Source organism: Leptonotus elevatus, chromosome 6 (assembly GCF_054856555.1).
Source record: "Leptonotus elevatus isolate MCC_2025b chromosome 6, RoL_Lele_1.0, whole genome shotgun sequence".
In the NCBI taxonomy this organism is placed as follows: domain Eukaryota; kingdom Metazoa; phylum Chordata; class Actinopteri; order Syngnathiformes; family Syngnathidae; genus Leptonotus; species Leptonotus elevatus.
This window is the reverse complement of record NC_141244.1, coordinates 18,893,071-18,916,635: the sequence shown is the minus strand read 5'-3', so window position 1 is coordinate 18,916,635 and position 23,565 is coordinate 18,893,071. Positions and strand designations below refer to the sequence as shown.

The following is a 23,565-nucleotide window of genomic DNA, read 5'->3' as shown; positions in this document are numbered from 1 at the left end:
ACTCCTGGGAGGCCAGCGAGCGATGCACCCCGGCGCAGTAACTGCTGCCCTCGCCGTGAGGAGGATGACGGGTGAGGGGAGAAGGGGGTGACCGTCGTGATGATGATGATGATGTTGATGATGATGAGGAGGAGGAGCAGGAGGAGGAAGACGAAGAGGAGGACTCACCAAGCCAGGTAGATCATAGACACGATGAAGATAAGCAGCACGAAGGCTCCCGCCGCCACGCCGTACACCCAAATCTTCAACTTACCATCTGTGGTGGGAGATGAGGAGCAGTCAGTGGCTTGGCTCACACTTATTAGTTACTTGTTTTCATGTTATACAAATTTTCTGTACACCTTTGACTTCGGCCAATGAAAAATGGGAGCAAGAATAAGTATTTATATCTTTATATTTTTGCTCAATGTGTTTTCTTGAAAAAGGCATGAGCTTGAAAATGTTAAAAATATTGAAAATGTCTAAAACAAAATAAAATTAAAAAATTACACAGAGAGGAAAAAAAAGGCAAAATAGTATGAGGATAAACTTGCTTTATTTTAGGGGGGAAAAGTCATCTTTTTTTTACAGAAAGAAAAGTTGATTTTTGGGGGAAAATCAAAATTTTTAAATGAGAAAAAGCATTATAAATATATATATATATATATATATATATATATATATATATATATATATATATATATATATATATGATAGATAAAAATATGCATATGATTTTATTTCTATATTGATTTAGTTGCTTGTTTGTTTTTAGGGTGATGATGTATTTAATTAATAGTGATAATGGAACAAACATTTTAAACATTTGATTTCAAGACTTATTTTTTTCCATTTGTTTTTCAATAGAAACTGTAGCTTAGAAATAATACATAGGAATATATCAATATATATTTTTATTTGATTTTCAAAAATGTCATTAATTATTCATTTTGAGAATTGTATTTTTGTTTTGCTTTCATACTTTAATTACTGCTTTATTAAAATACCCATAAAATAAACACTATTTTAGTCAATTAGTTTATTGTCTTAACAGTGAATTCACAATTTTATTGTAATATTAATCATAATTTATTAGGGAAAAATACATTTCAAATTTTTAATCATTCAAGTATTTTACATTTTATTTGTATTTTTTTCTTCTTGTACACTACATTTTTTACTTGTATATTTTTTTTTTTGGACCTCACGCTAGTTGCGCAACATAAATAATGCAGTTTGTGACCTGGTCCGTAGGGTTGCAGGTACCAGGTACGTCCCGAGCGTCCTGGCTGTGTGGTGGCAGTCAGCGTGGGGTTGATGGCGCGGCTGGTCTTGACGTCCCCCTTCTTGTCTCCCGCCGTGGGGATCTCCAGGATGGGGATGGGGGCGCACTGGTCCAGGAGCCCAACGGATGACATCACCTCCGTGTAGCCTTCCTCGCACATGCACACTCCGGCCTGCAGGGGGCAGCACGGCACTGATGGATTTTGCTGCATTTTGTGTTTTGACTTTACTTCCTGTTGACTGACCTCTCTGCAGTAAGACGTTGGTGGGACGCATGGCGGGTTGCACGCGCTGTCGTCCATCACGGGGGTGGCGGGAAGGCAGCCCCCTAAGGGATAAAACAACACAGTAACATCCAATGAAGCACAGTAACGACGGGATAGACAGGTCTACCAAATTTCATGTTGCTAAATGAAAATGAATTTTCAAAATTGGAATTTTGATTTTATTAGAGTTTTTTGTCAAGTCATCAAACTTCAAATCTTTCACAATTTAACGTTCATCTGTCCATTTAGTAGCAATCAGACAAAACCTCTACATGAGTTTTTCCTGCAAGAGTACGATGGAAATGGCTTCCCAATGTTGTTATGGGAAAGTCATTAGTTCTTAAGTTGAAAAGTGCCGCAATAATGCAAACGCGTACGCAGGCTTTAAAAGTCGAGTTCAAGTCATATCCTTATGAGAAATTTTTCTTTTAAAGAAAAAAGCAAAATATGTGAAACAACAAAAATAGTTAAAAAAAAATACAGAGAGAAAAAAAGGCAAAATAGTATGAGGATACATTTGCTTTATTTTAGGGGGGATTTTTTTTTTTTTTTTTTACAGAAATAAAAGTAGCATTTTTGGGGGATTTTTTTTAAAATTATATATATATATATATATATATATATATATAGATAAAAAATATGTATATTATAATAGTGATAATGGAATAAACATTTTAAACATTTGATTTCAAGTATAAGAATAGTAGCAATCAGACAAAACCTCTAAATGGGTTTTTTTATTCCTGCAAGAGCACCCTGGAAATGGCTTCCCAATGTTGTTATGGGAAAGTCATTAGTTCTTAAGTTGAAAAGTGCCGCAATAATGCAAACGCATACGCAGGCTTTAAAAGTGGAGTTTCTTAATACTTTGTGTTTATGTGAGAGTGACTGTAATGTTCTTACCAGTGACATTGAGTCCGTCAGAGCGCTGACACCAGATGAACGGTCGCGAGGAGTTAGGTCGAAAGCTGCTCAGCCACTTGTACTCGAAACATTCGCCTTCTAAAATGACAGGGAGAAAAAAAAAAATCATGTGAAGACGAATGATCACAAAGCAGTTGTGAAGTTGTGGACGAGTGCAGCGGAGTGTTTTAATGTTCACTGTGAGCCTGGGCTTAATGAGCGTCTATCAGTGGTGCCGAGAGATGATATCAGTATCAGCGTCTCTGCAGACTCAGCCAGAGGAAATGAACAATTTAACCTTGAACAAAGAAAAGGCATGCGCCGCTATCTTTGCTCGTCATCGGGAGGCTCTCGTTCATCTGAAGGAGCTCGCGCCACTTCAGCCTCTCCCGGCATCACGAGCATCCTGGTGGAAATTGAATCGGGGAGGCTTTGATAGCCAACCTGCAATTTGAGAGAAAATTCCGCCCCCCAAAGCCAGTTTGGCTTAGCAACATGAAATTTGGTAGGCATGTCTATCGAGGTTAGACCCACAAACGAGTCTCAAGAAGCAATGCCCAAAAATGGACAGAAAGTGGGCCATTAATGTTTGAGAGAGATTCTGGTGGAAATGGAGTCTGATAGCGACACTGTTGTCTTTGGAAAATTCAGCCCCGAAGCTAGTCTAACTTGGGAACTTGACATTTGGTAGGCATGTCTATCTGGAATAGACCCACAAAAAAGTCTCATGAAGTCATGCCTGAAAAGACACAGGAAGCAGGCTGAGGCAGGTACGGCTCGATACCGATCTTGCGATTTTTGGACAATTCAGCCCCCAAAGCCGGTTTTACTTGGCATCATAAAATTTGGTACACAGGAAATTAAAGTAACATTTGACTCTATTTAGAGTGGGACCAAAGTGGTACCAAATAAGAATCAGAATAGGAAGAAAAAAAAAAAGATACAAAATAAAAGTCACTCAAGGGGTGAGGAACAAACTCACGACCTTCAGCTTGGGAGGCAGCCGATCTACTCCCTGAGCCACGCAGCTCCTGCTATGTGTTAGTACATCGCTCGCGTCAGCTGGAATCTTCTAAACTCTAGAGGGACCAAATAGTTTTAAAGTATATAGACCAAAACATCGTTTTTGGTCTCTTGGAGATAAGCAAACAGTAGGAGGGGCATAGCTCAGGTGGTAGTGTGGCATTCTCCTAAACTGAAGGTGGTGAGTTCGTTCCTCAACCCTTGAGTGATTTTTTTCTCAATTATTTTATTTACTCTCTTCTAAGTGTAAATATTAGCCTACTCTAAAACTGAGTCTATTTGGTCCCGCTCTAAATAGAGTCAAATGTACTCAACAGAATTTACTGTTTGGTTTGGGTCCTTTATGTTCATCCTGATACCAATCCTGCCTTTTTTTGGGGGGAAAATTTGGCCTAAATCCACCCAAAAAAGTCACCAAAAAGGCACCGGAAGTCTGACATTTGAGAGCAATTTGGTCATTTCCAGAGATCCTTCAAAGACAAACTTGGACCAAACCATGTAAAGTATAAAGACGGCTGGATATAAATGGTCAGGATTTCTTGTTCTCATCATGGCACGTGGAAGGAGCATGGCAGCTAAGTTTGGCGATCCAGTTTGACTTGACATTTACCTGCGCAGGGTTGCGACTCCCAGGCCTGGTCAGGACACAGCTGCAGGTTCTCCGGCTCCTGGGCCAAGACGGCGCGTGAGCGCACCCGAGCCGAACCGAAGTCTACGCCGGCCTCTTTGACGCAGATGCTGACGCAGGAGCTCCAGTCAGACCACTCCATCAGGTAGCATTCGCCTGGTAAGACAAAAAACAAACACCTGGTCGTGGTTTGACTTTGATGAATGGACTCATGGGGAAGAGAGGGTACTCGGCTTTGTTGCCTGGGGTTACGTGAAGGCACTCCAGAGGGTACGTGAGATAGTTAGATAATATAGTTCAAAGTATGTATAAATATTTCAGAAAAATATAAGTTCATAAAATTAATTTTATATTTAATAGGGTATTCAATTTCAGTGTCCTAAAAACACAGCATCTCCCCCATACTAGAATGGTTTGAACCAACTTGTCATATGCCACCTGTCAATCACTTGAAGTCTTTATTTAAAATTCAGTTAATTATTTCTTTTTGAGAACAGACTATTACTATGAGCCCAATCAATGTTGCTAAAAAAAATGTATGTGCACAAATCTTTGTTTATAATTAATATTTATAATTAAATGAATTCTTGTTTTTCTTTTTTTTAATTATATCTTTTTATTTCCAAATAGTTCAAGAGACTACATAAATAAAAAGAGAATTCCAAAAATTAGACAATGATGGCACAGCACTCTGCTTTAAGCCCCCCCCCCCCCCCCCCCCCATCAGAAATGCTTTACGCTGGTTTGGGGGTACTTGGCTGAAAAAAATATTTCAGGGTACGTGACTGAATAAAGGTTGAGAACCACTACAATAGAGTACAAAATACAAAATGATTATTATTAACCCGTGGGTGGTATTTTATTTTGAAATAGCCTGGTCAGAACCATCAAAAAGCCCACAACGTATCACATTATTATTATTATTTGTATTTTTTAAAAATAAATATTTTTATTATGATTTTTTTTTAGTTTTTTTGGCCAAATGCCCTTTCCATGACCTTTTCTGGGACTGTCGCCCCTACCAACATGGCCGCCACATACTCCCATGCATTGCTTTTAATGGGAACATCGCCTCTACCAACATGGTGGTCACATAGCGTGTATGTTAGCCTGTTCTAGTCTTGGGTGGTGGCGTCTTGAGTGGACTAGACACTATTTTCTGTCCGTTAAATCTCGAGTCCGTTGATTCCGGATCTAATATGAAGAATAATTTATATACTATTTATTATTATTATTTTTACATTTTTTTTTAGTTACTGTTGGCGCATTCTTTAGGAAAGCTACACATCAATCATTCTATGCAGCAAGAAGGACGACTATTACTGCAAAAGTTTCTGTCTCATTTGCTTTATTTTTTATTTTTATAAGAGACGGACACTGAACAGAAAAATAATATTAAACAATGATGGATTGTTGATTTTGTGAGAGTACAAAAGTCCAAAGGAAAGTATGGCAATTATGATTCTAATCTCTTATGAACTGTTGTTTTGGCATTGATGTCTTGTGTATTAAATTGTCGACTCACCGCAAGGCAAATATCACTGCTGCATGATTACTTGTCCTAACCGGCTGCTATTTTTCTTCACACCCTCTTAACTGCTCTAAAGGTTAATTACGTGTTTCAATTCTCGGCGGCTTCAAACCCTCGGCTTGAAAAAAGACCGGACAGAATCAATTAGCTGCAATCTTTGGCGGATAATTGACGATGACCGTTGCAATGTCTGCGCGGCCTCCGGCCTTCTAATCATTTCCTGTACAATGTCGCTGCGCCAAACAGCCGAGATCATCAGAGGTGAGCTGCGTGGGAATTGGATGAATGAGGTGCGACGTGTTTGGAATTCGTCGCTTTCTATTTGAGAAGCAGGAGGCGGAGGATGAGGTAGAAAGGAATCGAGATGCGGCGCAGGTCGGATTTGACGACAGCTGACATGTGCAGCTCGTCAAATAACGAAAGAGAAAGTGGAGCGCGGGTCAAGAGTGCATGAACGTGTGTGTGTGTGTGTGTGTGTGTGTGTGTGTGTGTGTGTGTGTGTGTGTGTGTGTGTGTGTGTGTGTGTGTGTGTGTGTTTCAGAATTCCCGTGCAACTGAACTGAAGATTCTCCTCACCTCTAAAACTTAAGGAAACTAAGAGGCTGCCGTCGAGATGCTCCAGCTGGTCTCGAGTGCCGACTAGAATTACGGAAAGAGTCCGTAGAGCTCTTGTGTTACTTGTTTTCAGATGCTGCTCGAGTGCAGACTTGAACTGGGAGAAGAGTCGGTAATTGTCTTGTATAAGTGTTACTGTCAAAAAGACTAGCGCATGGTACGTTTTTCCAAATGTTTCAGTTGATCTTGAATGCTGCTCGTGTGCTAACTAGAATTAGGAAAATAGTCAATAATTGACTGGTAGTAGCGTTAGTGTCAAAGACAGCAATATTTAGTTTATGGTAGTTTTCCCCCTGAAATATTTATACAGTTAGTTCAGAATGTGGCTTGAGTACTGACTAAAAACAGAAGTATAGACCGTCATGTATTAAGTTTCACTGTAAAAGATGGCGTCTTTTGGCTCATGCTTACCTTTTCAAGGAGCTGATGATTTCTATAAATATAATGCAGCTGGTCTACAATGCTGCTCGAGCGCCAACGAGAACTAGGAGATAAGTCTATACTTGTTTGGTATTAGCATTACTGTGAATGATAGCAAACTTGAGTTAATGGTACTTCTTTTTGGTTTATTTTTTTATTATTTTTTTAGAATAAGCCAATTGGCCCAGAATGCTGCTTGAGTGCTGACGAGAACCTTGAGAAGAGATTTCCATGTATTAAATTCACCATAAAAGACAGGAACTTTTAGTTTGTGGTACCATTTCAAAGACCAAACTGAAAGGTTACTGCAGCTGGTCTACGAGGCTGCTTGCTTGACTCCTGACGAGAACTAGGAAAAGGGTCCAAATCTGTCTCGCGTTACTGTAAAATACTTTAGTCGCAAATGCAGCACGAGTGCCGACTAGAACCAGGATAAGAATATTTCTCCATTGTTAGGTTTGCTGCAAAAGACCCCAACTTTTAGTGGTACTTTTAATGGTAAATTGCCAAGGACCTAAAAGGTTCCAGTTGGCCAAAATGCTGCTCGAGTGCTGACTAGAACTTGGAGAAGAAACTATAATGTTTTAGTTTCACTATATAAGGCAGCAACTTTTTGTTCTTTGTACTTTTTAAAATAGTGTTTACTTAACATTTTTTTCCCCAGCTAATTTTGTCGTTGCTGTTTTTTTCCTTCTCTTTTCCTATCTGTCTGTCCCCTCTTAAAAGAAACCGATCGTGTTATTCCGCCCCAGAATGCTGAACAATCTGTGACGAGTTAAATTAGACACTTTGGAAACGAAGCGGCAGCAGCTTTGTGTTTGCTCTTTTTGGCAGAGCTCGCGCGCACTAATTTCCCTTCAGGGAGTGCTGACACAACAACACTGACTCAAATGTAAGCTGCACTGTGCTAACATTCACCTGGCTTATCAAGCACGGTGCTAAATTAGGTCTTCGGCCGACCTTCTTGCAGAAGCTGATGGCGGATGTGCAGCTTAGAGCGGAAACGGCGACAAATTTCAAGAGCGTTGCTGTGTCCTGTCAGGCTTTTGGGAGCAAAGATCGCTTCAAAGCTGACACAATGACAGGCGCCTGTCATCGTGATGACAGGCAGCACTCCAGAAAATAAATCCCAACTTTATTTACAGCACTGGAAAAAATTAAGAGACCATCAGTTACTTCAAACATTACCACCATATAGGGCTGGACGATTAACCCAAATTTGATTGTGATTTTAGTGTCTCTCGATCATTAAAACGTAACGATCAAAGAAAAACAATTAATGTGCAGAACGCCGCAGAGTGTTTACAAGTTTCCAACATTGTGAAAGTACCCTGAATGCATCATGTAGCTTGTAGCTAACCCGGAGTGGATAAGTGTTATTCTGCCTTCCCAAAGCGTCCTTTAAACCGTTTAACGACACTCCAGTTGGAGTTAACAGTAAAACTAAACACACGATAAGGATAATTACATATAGTGTGTATTTAAATACAAAACATGCTTTGTTTTTAAAACATCGCTAGCCTAGCGCTAATGTTAAAGGCATTCAAATGCTAACAGGAAGTTAGCATCAACTTCCGGAGTAATAGTCCTTCAAATAACGAATATTTACACACAAATGCTGTGGAAACACATACCCACAGGTAAGATAACACTACTCAAAGGCACAAATTATTCCCAATTTGAGGATTTTATTTTATTTTAATAGAATTCTATCACAACTTTCTTCTGTTCTCATTGTAAGAGTGGATGCACAGCACCACACTGCCCCTAAGAGGCTAAAACGCGCAGGAACAGACAGTATTTGTTTTGCAATTATTGTTTTTATTTTACTTTTTTTTTTAAATTATAATTATTTTGAGTTTAAGGATTCCTCAAAATTCAAGGATACAAATATATTCAAGGCCTTTGGGGGGGGGGGGGGGGGTCATACCAACACACATTTCCACATGACATAGCACAAAATACAATCCCTCAAGTCCCAGGATAAATAACATAAAATAAATTAAATATGAGAAGTAGGATAATGTAATGCTTAAATTTGAAAATGACAAATGAAAATGCAAGAGGCATGAATTTCATATATATTTAAAAGGTTACGTTATACTTGACCAAAAATAATAGGGTTCAAGAATAAGGTGTTCAACGTGACGATATGAATGAGCGGAAAGCTATGATCATAGTTTTAAAAATATTACATTTTAAAATCAATGAATAATAATTTTATTAATCGTGATTTCCCCCGTAATCGTACAGCCCTACCACCAATTGTCTTTGACTTAAACCTAACTGATGAATCTAAAATGCAATTAAGAAAAAAAAAAAACGAGGGTTTACAAGTAGAATGAAATCCTTACCAGGGCAAGGAAGCATGCAGGCCTCCTTCAGCCGGATGCGCTTGTCTCCATCCACGGACAACTCCAGACTGCCGCAAAGCTCTTCATCCACTTGGCCGCCACTGTCCTGCTCGCCATCGCCGCCGTCCGACACGAAGCAGGTGAGGTTCCGGTAACGTGTGCCGTGACCGCACACCACGCTCTGAAAAACCATCAAGACCAGCAGCTGATGTAGCTGAAAGTGTCGAAGAAGCCATCACTAAAAATGAACAGGAAGTCGGCCATTTTAGGGACAATTTGGTCATTTCTTTTAAAGTCAACCCCCAATTTTTTGGGGGGGACAATAATATGTTCTATGCAGCCCCGCGAGACTAAATACGGTATTCTGTTAGTGCAATATGAGTTAAGCAGCAAAATACAGCCGTTTTTATCCATCTCAGAGGGCGGCCATTTTGCCACTTGTTGTTGACTGAAGATGACATCACAGTTGCTCAGGTCTCAGATAACAACCAACCACAGCTCAGCTTCATAAAACCACCTGTCTCACCAACTGTGATGTCATCTTCAGTCAACAACAAGTGACAAGATGGCCGCCCTCTGAGATGGATAAAAACGGCTGGATTTTGCTTCATAACTCACATTCCAAAAATGTAATATTAACTCATTCACTGCCATTGACGGCTATAGACGTAAAAAATTCATTTTAACTATTTCTATTCGTTAAAATTTTTTCCCACTTTTGTTAACAAGATTATGATTATTATATAGAATGTTTTTATTGTACATTTAGAACAGATATAAAATATGTGATTAATTGTGAGTTGACTAGTGAAGTCATGCGATTAATTATGATTACAAATTTTCAATCGCCTGATGCCCCAAATTTTTTATAATGTTTTCTTTCTTTTTTTAATTCATTCATTGCCATTGACGGCTATAAACGTAAAAAAATCATTTGAACTATTTCTATTAGCTTAACATTTGTCCCCACTTTTGTTAACAAGAGTATAAAAACCTAGAATTTTTTTATTGTACATTTAGAACAGATATAAAATTTGTGATTAATCGTGAGTTAACTAGTAAAGTCATGCGATTAATTACAATTAAAAATTTTAATCGCCTGTCACCCCTAATTTTTTATCTTTTTTTTTTTTATGGCAGTGAATGAGTTAATCAGAAAGTAATGTTTAGACTTATCATTTATTGCCAAGATTTGTAGTTTTCATCATAGCGTGAGGCGGAACATGGCGGCTAAGTTTGATGATCCAGTTTGACTTAACTTAATATTTCATACTGGATATGACGTGTTAATTTCTCCCCCTGGTGTGTGGTTAAGGGAAAGGTTTGATAATTGGACATGCCATAAAATTAATTTAGAGGACCAACTCAGCTAAATGAGCCATTGAGCTCACATTCCTCTTTGCTCATCGTTTTTGCTTTATGGCACCAATTTACTGATTTACAGCCAGCCTTCAAAACTTTTTTTACTAATTCATTATTTCCATTTCAATTAGCAATCAAAAAACGAAAAAGTGCACCATTCTTTTTTCATTTGTTTTTAATCTAACACAACAAACAAACAAAATGGAATGACTTTATAATATTTCAATTGTTGGCTAAGATAAAAAATATGAAATTGAAAAAAAAAAGGCCAATGAATTAAACTCATATCTCAAGACACTGCTGTATTCAATTTGCCATGTTTACGTGGCCCTGATGTTTCATAACAAACATTAGTATAGCTATGCTAGCTTGTTAGCCTCCACAATCAGTCAGCGGCATGATCACCATCCATCAAAACATCTGTCAGTCATATTATATATAGCAATAGCAAACTTCTGAGTCACATAAACAGGACCAATTCAATCAGCAAATCAAAGTCAGCCCCTAAGGGGACTTGAAGAAAACAGTTTTGGGAGATACCGCAATTATTAATTATTCATATTAACTCATTCACTGCCATTGACGGTTATAGACGTCAAAAATTAATTTGAACTATTTCTATTAGTTTAACATTTGTTTCTACTTTTGTTTACAAGAGTATGAAAACTTAGAATTTTTTATTGTACATTTAGAACAGATATAAAAATATGATTAATTGTGAGTTAACTATTGAAGTCATGACATTAATTACGATTAAAAGATGTAATCGCCTGACGCCCCAAATTTTTTATAATCCTTTTTTTTTTAAATTCATTCCCTGCCGTTGACGGCTATTAACAGTTTTTTTTTTTTTTTTGCACCCTTCATTTTCTTTTCTTTCATGTCCCTTAAGGCAGGTGTGTTAAACAAATTTTCATCACAGGCCACATCATAATTCACCTTATGACTGGATGTGTTTTAGACAATAACAAGTGGAAATAGTTCTAGCTTATTGGCACTGGATTTCTGTAATGCTTTGGATCATGGCTCTAAAGTCCTTTTCACACTGCACTTGGTGTTTATTTTGGGGCAGCGCCTCCGTGCAAGCTCGCCCTCCTCTCCTATTGGATGTGCCTTCTGAGGTTTTCAATTTGACGGTGTTCGACTCAATGAATGGGTTCATCAATGGTGAGCAGTGTATTGCTAAGTGCAGTGTGAAAAGACCTTAAGACCTGGCGACGTGGCCGAACATTTTAATCGTAATGAAATTATAGCATAAGTTAACCTTTATGAATTTGACACAGCCATTTGAAAATTTTTGATCCGATGTATAAATGGAAGTATTTTTTTGGTGTATTTACCATTTTGATAAGAACATATACCAAAGTAACGAATCACTTCTTGGCTTTCAATTTTCAACAGAAAATGGAAATAAAGAATGTTACACAGGGCTTGTACAAACCTCCACGCGGCACTCTGACCAGGCGCTGTACTGCCATCGGTAGCACGGCCGCACCGGACACGGCTTCCACTGCACCATCGGCGACGAACACGGACGACCGTCACCCTGCGAGGCTTGGACTACGGACCTCTGACGCCACATCTTGCCTGGAGACCACCCCCAAGGAAACGACATCATCAGTCAGTCACATTAACACATTTGTGTAGACTGCATTCTGTGTCTGTCTCATGTCTCATCTGTCTTTACAGTAACAAAAAAGAACCTTTCTTTTTACTTTTTTATCATTTCACTTGATCAATCAGCAAACTTTTTCTGAACGAATGAATGCAGAGCATTGATCACATGAGAGACAAGCGCAAGTCTAAAAATAGAACTCGTTACGGAAGTGCACGTTTGAAAGCGACCCCAATTCCATCTCATGCACACGCACTTTGACAACCGGCGGAACCTTTCATCCCACACACACACACACACACACACACACTCCTATCCAGAGAAACACACACTCGGATGCACGCACGCACACACACACACACACACACACATTTGATTGGTCAATCAAACCAACATGGATGGGGTGGGGGGTTAATGAAGTACAATGCACCAAAAATAAAAGCCAGCAATCATTTTGATCTTTTATTCTTTAGGTTCTACTTCCTGTTGCTTTTTCCATGGCCATTGGTTTGACTGTCTAGTTTTTTTTTTTCTTTCTTTTCTTCTTTTTAGAGCTCAGTATTGTTCATTCGGAAATGTCATCATCATTGCTCTTTTATTTATTTATTTTTTTTTTTTAAATATATATATATATATATATATTTTTTTTTTTTGTGTGTGTGTGTGTGTGGGTGAGTATGTGTATGTGCGTGCGTGCGTGCGTGCGTGCGTGTATTTGTTAGCTCACCAGAAAACCTATTAGAAAAAATCTCATACCGTTCACCTAAACCGAACACCAGGAGACCCGAGGGGACCGAAGAAAACCAAGGAAGGTGAAATCCAGCACCGACCAGACATCCCCCACCAGAACTCCTCCCCAGCCCAAGAAACATCCAGAGCCCAACAAATCCAAAAAACATAAAATCAGGGAGGCCTCAAGAGACCAAAGGAGAGACCGAGAAAAGGAAGGAAGGACAGACGAAGCCGCGTGAGATCCGCAGACACCAGCCTCCACCGATTCAATAACCTGAGGAGGAAACAGATTGTGTCTGAGTTTCGGTAGATGCTGGTGTGGTGGATCTGGCATGCATGAAAATCTCCACCAAAGAGGGGAGCCGTCGACCCCCGCCGGAACAGAGCAAGCGCAACACCTCAGGGCCCCCCAGGCCGCGGCAGCGCCAAAGGACGACCCCCGGGCCCCGCCAGGGCCACCGGCCGGAGAGCAAACCCAGGAGCAGGAGCGCCCCCCGCCCCAACACGGCCCGCGCCCCCGGCCCAACGCAGCAGGACGGGGCACTGCAGGCCCACCAGGCACCCCACCGGCCCCCAACCCCCGCCCCCCCCCACGACCCCCCGCCCCCCATCCACCCCCGCCACCCACCCCGACTGTCTAGTTTTTTAAAACCAAGGACATTTAAAATTTTTATTTTTATATTTATTATATTTATGAAATTATTTTATATTATTCTTTTTATAATTTGTTAAATTGTGTTTCATATTATATATATACATATATATATATATATATATATATATATATATATATATATATATATATATATATAGTTTTTTTTATTTAGATGGATTTGTATTTCTATGGTAGGTTTCTACTTCCTGTTTCTTTTACCCATTGCGTCAACATTGGCCAATTATTTTTTGAATAAAGGACTTTCATTTGGATTTGGATTTTAACATTTTATTTTTGTATTTATATATTTATATATTTGTTTTTATTTTATTATTATTTATAATTTGTATTTTATTTTTAAGTTGATTTCCCCCCAATATTTCCCCATTTCCAATGGCCTGATGGAACCAACTTTTTGTGAACAGAGGACCTTCATTTAGATCCTCCTACTTTCTTTACCCATACAGTTGATTTGATTGGTCGAGTTTTTGTAAAAAAAAAAGTATTTTCAGTATTTTTAAAGTTTTCTTCTTCTTGTTCTTTCCTCATCGTCAATGCCAATTTTGACCAACTTCTTGCGGCCGATTGATTAACGCAGAGTGAAATTGAAGGCTGCCACGTTAGCTTGCTAGCTAGCTGGCGTAAGCTTGTGTCACCATTAATGATTTTCGTATCAATAGTGCATCGTTTTAGTGCATCAAAGTGTCACATATCACTGACCATCTAGACCGCACATCTGCGAGCACTCGGTCCAGGTCGACCACTCGGACAGCTGACAGTTGACGGGACACTCCACCACGCAGGAGACGTTCATTTGCCACTTCTTCTCCAAGTTCAGCTGTAATGTAATATCGTTATGTAACATTGTAGTGTGACATTATAGAGATACTATAGCGTCACATCCTAGGGTGACGTCCCAGCACAACAGTGTAGCACGATATGACGCTAATATGCTAGGCTTGGATTGTGCTGTTATTACACTTTTATTACATTGTGTTATTACGCTGTTATTATGCTGTTATTACGCTACCATATGACGCTACAATGTGATGCTATGCCAATATGCAACATCATTATGCTAAGACGCTATGATGTTATACTACGATGTTACGCAATGACATTATGGTACAATGCCACTGAGTGGTGGCACTACAACTCCCAGTAGTCTTTGCAGTTGTCTTATGATGTGCATCAGTGCAACATTATGAGCTTTGTGAATGTGACAAACGCTGCAGGCTACAATTACAGGAACCGGAGACTTGTTATAAATGAACATAATTCTTGGGCGGTCTGAAGCGACACATCTGCACAGTATTTCACACTGCCATTAAGTAAAATGAGGAGAGGGCAAAGGTGACTCACCTCCTCACAGAACTTCATGTCCACCGATTTGCCATCGCTGCGCACGCAATCCAGCATGCGCGTCTTGATTCCCTGCCCGCACACGGCGTTTGCACTCAGCTGACATGTGCTCCAATCTGACATGAAAACATAAATGTATACTTTTTAATAGCTGCAGCAACAAAATTGCTTTGGTCTTGCGCAGTCATCTGTTGCTAGGCAGATTTTGTGTCTCATCAGTTCATTAAAAAAAAAAAGAAGTAAATCAAGGCTCAATCCCAATGTTTCTAAATGTTGTTTCTAAAGTTGACAAATATTTTAAAATTGTAAAAAAAAAAGTAAGGTGCATGGTGCAACTAAATAAAATGGAGGGTTTCACACAACTGTGTGGTAGAGCCCCAGAATAACTGGCTTCTCTCAGAAATCTCAATGTGGTTGTTTTTAAATGTTTCACATGCACGCCACTTTGTATTAAAAAAAAAAATCGGGGAGGCCACCGCGCGACGAAAACAACTGCGTCTGTTTTTAGCTACAGTCAATTCATTTTTGCACTCAACAACACAAGCAGTGTGTGTGTTGGTGTGTATATATGTGTTCCTGCTGAGAGGTGAGGTGCACTACTCTGGGGACGGAAAAGGGATAAAAACACGAGATCAGAAGGTGTAGCTTGGATGTTTTCCACCGTGGCTTTGATTCAATGATGCGCTTGGCTGGAATGAAACATTATATGTGGAAGGTGGGGTTGCGTGTGGGTGGGTGAGGCAGAGAACATGTCCATGTAGGCAACATGATTTTGCAAAACCGCATACCGAACAATTTTTCACCTGCAGTATGAACATAGCATACTTGCAAATAAAAGACCAGAACAGATTCTGAATGAAGCTATGCAGTCGTCCTAATTAGTCAGTTGTCATAATTGACACTTTTTTTTCCTGCTAAAAAGTAAAAATGTAAAAAAAAGTATTAGCTTGTTAACTCATTCACTCGCCATTTTCACTGAAGCAACCCCCTTCGCTCCCTGCTGTTTCACTGGATTTTGACTGATTTTGCAAGTTCCACAGAATATTGTGTTCTATTGCTATAAAAACATGGAGCCTACCAAAAAAAAGATTAGTTTCTTCTTTCATCAGGAATGAAAAGGATATTTGTATCTATTTCTGTTTCCGTTTGGCAGTAATTAGCATTAGAATATAGCTAAGTTTCATCATTATATACATTCCTGTTGAAAACACTGTCAAAAAGAGCTTGTAGTAACATGCCCCTGGCTGATCGCTTATTCTATGCTGGCCGTTTTTTGTCATAACTATCATTGCTTTAAGCCATCTCTTCTGCATCAAAGCCTTCTTTCTGTATGCTCTTGCGTAAAAAAAACCCAATGTATAAATACATTTTTGGGAGTGAAGGACAAAGTATTAAACATATTTACACATTTTTGGGTTTGAATGAGTTAACCAAAATGAAAAAAAAAAATCTAACATAAAGTCAGTCTCTGGGTAAAGTCATATTGCCATCCACACAAAAATCTAAATGTGCACGTTTGTCTGCTCCAATGTACTTATATAAGCAAATAAATGATATGCTGCTGTTAGCTAAATATGCTAACACTATGCTACTAAGGCAGGGCTTACCTGTGATGTTGTAGAAGTAGTTGAAGCAGTTGAGGTTCAGGCTGCAGGGTTCTTCTTCGGTGGTGTCGGGACAAAGTCTTCCCGCACTAGGAGATCGTAACGTGTACGCAGCACGAATGCGACCGTTGCTTCTGGTGCAAGGCTGAAACCCGACAAGAAGCGAACGTTTACTTCTTATTCTAAACATACTTGTGGTTTGATTATTCTAGAATTCTAGCACAAACACTGACAAATATGTGAAAACTGGGCAGCTGACCAACTCACCAAGAATTTTACCAGAGGTGGCAAATCCAGGTCCGGAAAGTAAAAACCCTGCCACAGTTTGTCTTTAGCCCCTGATGCTAGCTAACTAGCTCCCCAGCAGGTAAATGAGCACCATGGGAGCTAGCTAGCTAGCTACAACCCTCTGAATTTTACAAATCAAATAACCCTCCAACTAACCAATTAATCAACGAACTTATTAGCCAACCAACTAACCAATCAAACAATTGGCCAACTAGCAATTGACCAACCCAGTAACCGATTGCCCAACTAACTTAGTAATCAACTTACTGCCCGCTTCACCACCTCCCACTGTTCACTCTTCAGACTTCTTTCCCAGGTTAACCTGCTGCCACAATCTGCCCCCCCCCCCCGTCTAAATTCATCTTTCTGGGAATGTTTCTTCATCAAAATATGAAAAGCCGACACATTTCTTCCTTTTTTGCTCTTAGCTCAAGCGCCCTGCGGTCCAATTAGGCGTCGTGAATTGGGGAAGTGCTTTAACGTCACAGAGCGTCGCCTCCTGCTGGGAATTGTTCCCATATCCAACGAGGACGCTTATGGAACGACGGTTGGAATAGATGAGAGCCAAAATGGTCGCAAACTTTCAAGGGTGACGACGGCATCTGAGGGCAAGATTCATATTGATTCAAAGTATTATAACACAAGTCTGGAGAAGGAAGCAGAAGATTCCTCTATCTCTCTGTGGAATGTTCCTACAGAAATTTTCAGCTGTGCAGGAACCAATTTAATGGCTATAGTAGCAACCGAAACCCTTAACTAACCTTATTATAACCTATAGTTAGTTGGATAATTACTTGGTTTGTTTGTTATTTAGTCAGGTTGTTATTAGGTTTGTTGACCAATTGGTTAGTTGGTTAGTGGGTCAATCTGTAAGTCAGATTGGTCGGTTGTCAGTTGTTTAGTAAGTTAGCTGATTATTTGATCAGTTGGCCAGTAGGGATGTAACGATATCCAAACATCACGACAAGACAAATATCATGATATGAACCTCACAATATGATCATTATCACGATATTGTGGGGAGGTTAGCAATATAAAAAAGCTCACGATAAAGTGTAAAAACTCATTATATTGTAAAAAATTAATTTAAAAAATACACTATTTAGTTTTTGTACATTATCACAGGAGTGACGGAGAAATTGTCATGTGCTCCTATTGGCTCAACGTTGCAAAGCATCATGGTCTATGTAGTTCACAATGTTGTGTTTAGCTGAAGCGGGCAAAAAACAACAAAACATTTTTTTTTGACAGAGATGTTGAAAAATATTTGCTGGTATGACTGACATATAGGAGTAATAACCATCGCAGTGACCTAATTAAAATTAAAGTGCAGTAAATAACTAACCACCAGAGGGTGCTAGAACTGCACACATGGAATTCAACCTCGCCTTTTTAACGGATGTGCTGCTTTTAATATCGCGACGACGACGATATTGTGGCACTTTAATATCACGATATCACAATAGTGCCGTAATCGTTACATTCCTATTGGCCAGTAGGTTGGTCAGTTGGTTAGTAACTTAGGTGAGTGAGTGAGTTAGTTAGCTAGCTAGTTAGGTACATAGCTAGCTAGCTAGTTGTGTTAGATGATTGGTTGTTTGCTCAGTTAATTGGTCGGTTAGTTAATTATTTGGCAGGTTGGTTGGTTACTTGGTAAGTCAGTCAGTTAGTTACGTATTAAGTCATTTTTGGGGGCTATTTATTATTATTGGTCAGTTAGTTAGCCTAGTGTGGGCAGCAGTCTGGACCTACTTTGTATGTAAACTAGTGCCCCTTACAGGGCATTATCATATGAATTTTTTTCTTAAACCAAAGGAGTCGTTTACTTCTTCTGATTTATTTTAAGGATTAAGTGGTAAGACTTTTTGAGGATCTGCAGACACTTTGTACTCAGGGACGCTGTAGTTATTAATACGGTTACATTAACACAGCGATGTGGATTTTTGTGTAGCATGTGTGTGTGTTTAGTTTCCAGTGCGGTGCGTCATCAATCACCTCGCCTCCCCAGATGAGTACACCATCAAATGTGTGTATGTGTGATGTATCAAGCACTTTTCCCGCAACATCTCAGTGCACACGTCTCTTCTAAAAAATAAGTCACTCTTGACAAACACAGCCTCCCAGTAAATATTAGTGACATTAGGAGAGCTTTTGTGTGTTCTCACCAGGCTGCAGCGGGTCCATGGACCCCAGTCGTTGAGGACGCAGTCTTCGGGGCAGGGCAGCCGGCTTTCTCGGGCCCCCAGGGGCATCTCTTCGGGGTCGCAAAGGTAGTCCTCCACCGCCTCCGAGGGCCCGTCGATGGTGTTGAGCATGCACCTGTCCACAGCGAGAGCTCAATTAGGAGACACCGTTGGTGCTACACAAATAGTTAGGTAGATTGGTTAGTGAGTTGGTCATTTAGCGAGTTGTTGGTCATTAGTTAGTTAGGTTCAGTATTAGACGTTGTGTTCTCCAGAGAGAACACTAGCGGTTGCATAGGAGACCAAATTGAGGTGTGGACTGTGTCCTTTTGAACTTTAATATTTTTTTTGCGTTAGGTTAGGTTAGTTACATGGTTAGTTTGTTCTTTAGCTAGTTGTTCTGAAGGCTGGTCAGTTACTTAGTTAGCTGCTTGGTTCCTTGGCTTGTGATTTGGTTAGATAGTTGGTCAGGCAGGGAAGTCAGTTGTTTAGTTGTCAGTTGGCAACTGTTTAGTTAGTTGGTAAGTTATTGAGTTAGTTTGTTGGTAAGTAGTTAGTGAGTCAGTAATTTGATTAGTTACTTGGATAGTGCTGATTAGTTAGTTAGTTAGTTAGTTAGTTAGTTGGTTGGTTAGTTAGTTTTTGTGTTGGTTGGTCAATTGTTGGTTGGAATGGTTGGATGATTGGTTAGGCAATTGTCGAGTTGTTTATCTTGTTAGATGGTCAGTCGGTTGTTTGGTTAGTCAGTTATTTAGTTAATTGTTGTTGTTTGGCTGGTTAATTAATTGATCAGTTGTTTGGTCCGCCGGTTGGTTAATTGGTGATTTAGTTCTTTCGCTAATTGGTTTGTCAGGTGGTTCGTTTGTTTGTTTAATGTTTGGTTATGATGTTTGTTGATTAGTCAGTTGGTTAGATTATCAATTAAATATAGTTGTTAGTTGAATGTTTGACTGGTTGGTTGGTCAGTTAGTTGTTTAGCTAGATGGTTTGTAAAAAACATACATACAATATAAAAAAAATATTTAAAAAAAGCAAAATAAAACTTTTTCCCTAGAGTTTTAAACTTTATAACAGGGCACTTTGATCAGCATCCAAACAGCAAGGTTGAACTGATAAATGATTTCCAAGGTTGTCAGGTAAACATAAAATGCATACAAACAGGAAACTTTATTTTAATTTAAGGTAAAAGGCAAATGTAAACATGCGCGTAGACATTCACTTTATTACACAATAATAATACCGTAAAATACAGTATGTGATGCCTACCGCACTTTTCTGGTCTGCACGCCTTCTCCACAGTTCTCCCTCAGGTCCACGTTGCTGACCTTCCACACACTCCAGGGCTCGGCCACCCACACGTACTGATTACAGTCACTCTGGCACGGCACAACTTCGTACACCTGAAGATCCGACGGGTAGCTTAATACCTTTTTTGATTGACACGTCACTGAGTTATCAATAAACAATAGCGTGGTAAAAGCAGAACGAGAAAAGCCGTGCTTATATATCGGAGGTGAGGAAAATACAGTCGTGGTTACCTGAGCCTGCAGCAGTCGGCATCGGTCCAGAAGTCCAGAGCATGATTAAAAGGAGATACAAGGATTAATGAGCAAAATGTTTGTACAGAGAACACAGCATCATTAATTTAACAAGGCACAGGATTCCATCAGAACACACGCGCACTAAAATGCTGCACATTCACACGACCACGTAACCCATTCCGTAATACACACACATTCATACATACATATTTATACATTAGATACACATTCACACACACACATTCATTACTTAAGTCATAGGTCATTATGTCATCATGTCTGTATCTGTGTGGACAAGTGCCTGGAGGAGGTTAATTTCAACCATTTATGTATGAAAAGTGCTTCATAAATAAAGCTTGATGATTAAACTGTCCATAATATGCACACACACACACACACATATACGCACGCACGCACTCACGCACACACACAGAGGAATTTGTGGCGCAATTAGAGCATGAGGGCGACACTGTGGGCTTTTAACATTAACATTAGCATTAACATTAAGAGTGTGAAAGGTGGACACATTCAGCACAGTCGCTGCTCAGCAAAAAATTGTGCAGGAGCTGCAATAACCACAGGAAGCTTCAGCTGGTAACTCATTAATAATCAACTCCTCTCTCTGCACCACTCGCATCGTCACGCTGTCATAAAAAAAGAAGAAGGAAAAAAAAAGCGCTCCGCTGCTCATCTGGGGCGAGGCCATTATTTTTGGAATAATTTGAAAAAAATAATGAAACCTCAAATGGGGTTTTACATTATACAGGCGAGTTAGGATTTTTAATTTGCACGCTTTCACTGTCACATGACATCGAGTCACAACATGACAGAGAGAACAAAGGTCTGCTGGAAGAGATGCAGTGTAATAACAGCAAGAAGAAGAGGCAGAGAAGGTGCCCAACTAAACTCCAATAATAGTAACAGCATGGTCACGGATTGACTCAAACACGCCAAAGCAATACTTTTATTGCAAATGGGTGAAGTCCCAAATGAAAAATCGCAAGCAGGTTCCGCACCTGGTTGACGTGGTCCAGTTTGGGACAGGGTCTTCCCCCGTTGTAGGGTTTCTCCCGAAGCCACTTGGAACGCACTTTGACACCGCTGCCGCACGACTTACTGCAGCGCGACCAATTGGACCACTCGCTCAGCTTGCAGTCGGACGGGCAGGGGATGATGCACGCCTCCTCGATGTAACCTGCCGGGACAAAGTGCAAAAGTCATTACTCTTGATGTTTTTTGTTTTGTTTTGAGGAGCTGGAGCCTCTGCGATGGCTACTCATTAGGAGGCTGAGTAATTAAAGACACTCAGGCGCTGAGCTGTGTAATCAACTGCTGCCACAGTTGAACATTAATTTATTAGAAATCGACTGGAGGCACCAAACATTGCAGCAGCACTGGAAACCCTTCCAGAAAAGGTGTCAAAGATTCACCACGCGTGATGTTGATGTGTTTTACATCCTCACAGATCGCCACAAAAAAAAAAAAATCGCCATGGACGTGTCTTTGATGGGTAAACATCCTTACTGATCATCGCTGAAAAGGTCAGCACAAATGTGTCTTTGGGATGTTTAACGTCCTCAAAGATCAACATGGATAGCAATGAAAATAATTTGCCACTGACGTGTCTTTGATGCCTTTAACGTCATCACAGGTCACTGTAGATAACAATCACCACGGATGTGTCTTTGACACATTTAACATCTTCCCACATCACCGTAGAGAGAATGATTCACCATGGGCGTGTCTTTGATGTGTTCAGTTGGTCGCAATCAACCAAAAATATTAATATATAATATATATATTTATTTAAAAAAATAAAAATTTTAAGGTCCTCACAAATCGTCATAGATTGCGATGGTAAGGATATGCCACAGGTGTGTCTTTGATGTATTTAACATCCTCACAGATCAACATGGATAGCAATGAAAATAATTTGCCACTGATGTGTCTTTGATGCATTTAACGTCTTCACAGGTTACTGTAGATAGCAATGAAAAAGATCCCCACGGATGTGTCTTTGACACGTTTAACATCTTCCCACATCACCGTAGAGAGAATGATTCACCTTGGTCACGTGTCTTTGATGTGTTTAACATCCTTACACATCACCATGGAGCAAGCTGAGTAACTGTAGAACTGCTGGCTGTCTCCTTACCTGTCGGCTTTGCTTCGGGTTGTATCGCGCTGTGCTGCGATAACAAGTGTTTCCTCAAATTGCATGTGGAGTTTTTTAGCGGTCGACAGTGTTTTTGAGCCAGCGCAAAATTTGCAACGCACTGACAGGTTTTTGTCATCTCATCTTTACTGGACAAAAATGCAAAGTAACTGCTGTATTTCCAATGAGCAAATGCACCCGTTTGTGGAACTCCTCCTGCTTCTTCCATTGTTTACGTCGTAGTGTCTATTGTTTTGGCTAGACTCCGAGCGCTCACATATGTTGGGACACGTGACCCGGCGTTGCGTCTTCCGCTGGCAAAACGTGATACGCGATGTGACGTCACTCCCAAATGCAAGAGAAACATTTTCTCCTTGCAATTCTCTTCAAATTGGACAACACAATTCTGCATTCTACATACGTTATGAGGTAATAAAAAAATAGTAACGCACAGCTACTTAGGAAAGTAACTTTAATCGATTGATTGTTATTGAAAGAAAGTCATCAGATTACAATAATGTGTTACTAAGTAATGCGTTATTGTAATCTGATTACTTACTTAGTGACATGTCCCACATCACCGTAAAGGGAATGATTCACCATGGTCGTTGTCTCACAGATGTGTCTTTGATATTTTTTGACATCCTCACACATCGCCACAAACAGCAACGGAATAGATCCCCACGTGTGTGTCTTTGATGCGAGTAATCTGCTGTTCTATTGTGCTCAATTTAATATTTTATTAGCACATTTGCAAAATGCTTTGGTGATTGACTTGTGGGTCTGGGACGTCTCCCCCGCGATAAACGGGGGGCTGAGTGTCTTTTAACCGTGACTTCCTGCAAAGAAACTCATCAGGGGTCTGATTTGAGCGGAACACGAGGATGAACGTGGAAACATGCAGATGTGTTCTCGGCGGGGGTTGGTGGTGCATCTTCACGCCTGTGCTACCTCTTTTCTTCTTCTTATGTATTCCAAGCCCACAACTCCAGCAGAGTGTGCATTTGCGAAGTAAGGCGTGCGCAATCGTAAATCAGGTGTCTCATCTGCATACCATATATACAG

At 40.0% G+C, this 23,565-nt stretch overlaps 1 protein-coding gene across 1 annotated transcript in view; it reads right to left on the bottom strand.

The window, feature by feature from the left end:
• The window catches only part of thsd7ab (thrombospondin, type I, domain containing 7Ab), a 101,734-nt gene that overhangs the window by 4,402 nt on the left and 73,767 nt on the right, over positions 1-23,565 (bottom strand). The window contains exons 15-28 of the mRNA XM_086078258.1: positions 21,362-21,540; positions 20,343-20,348; positions 20,071-20,204; positions 18,787-18,940; positions 16,337-16,478; positions 14,730-14,845; positions 14,088-14,205; positions 11,807-11,952; positions 9,004-9,184; positions 4,066-4,239; positions 2,433-2,531; positions 1,509-1,591; positions 1,223-1,436; positions 169-256 (exon numbers count right to left, since the gene is read on the bottom strand). Coding sequence (XP_085934384.1) covers positions 169-256; positions 1,223-1,436; positions 1,509-1,591; positions 2,433-2,531; positions 4,066-4,239; positions 9,004-9,184; positions 11,807-11,952; positions 14,088-14,205; positions 14,730-14,845; positions 16,337-16,478; positions 18,787-18,940; positions 20,071-20,204; positions 20,343-20,348; positions 21,362-21,540 — 1,834 coding nt within the window. The remainder of the gene's footprint in view (positions 1-168; positions 257-1,222; positions 1,437-1,508; positions 1,592-2,432; positions 2,532-4,065; positions 4,240-9,003; positions 9,185-11,806; positions 11,953-14,087; positions 14,206-14,729; positions 14,846-16,336; positions 16,479-18,786; positions 18,941-20,070; positions 20,205-20,342; positions 20,349-21,361; positions 21,541-23,565) is intronic.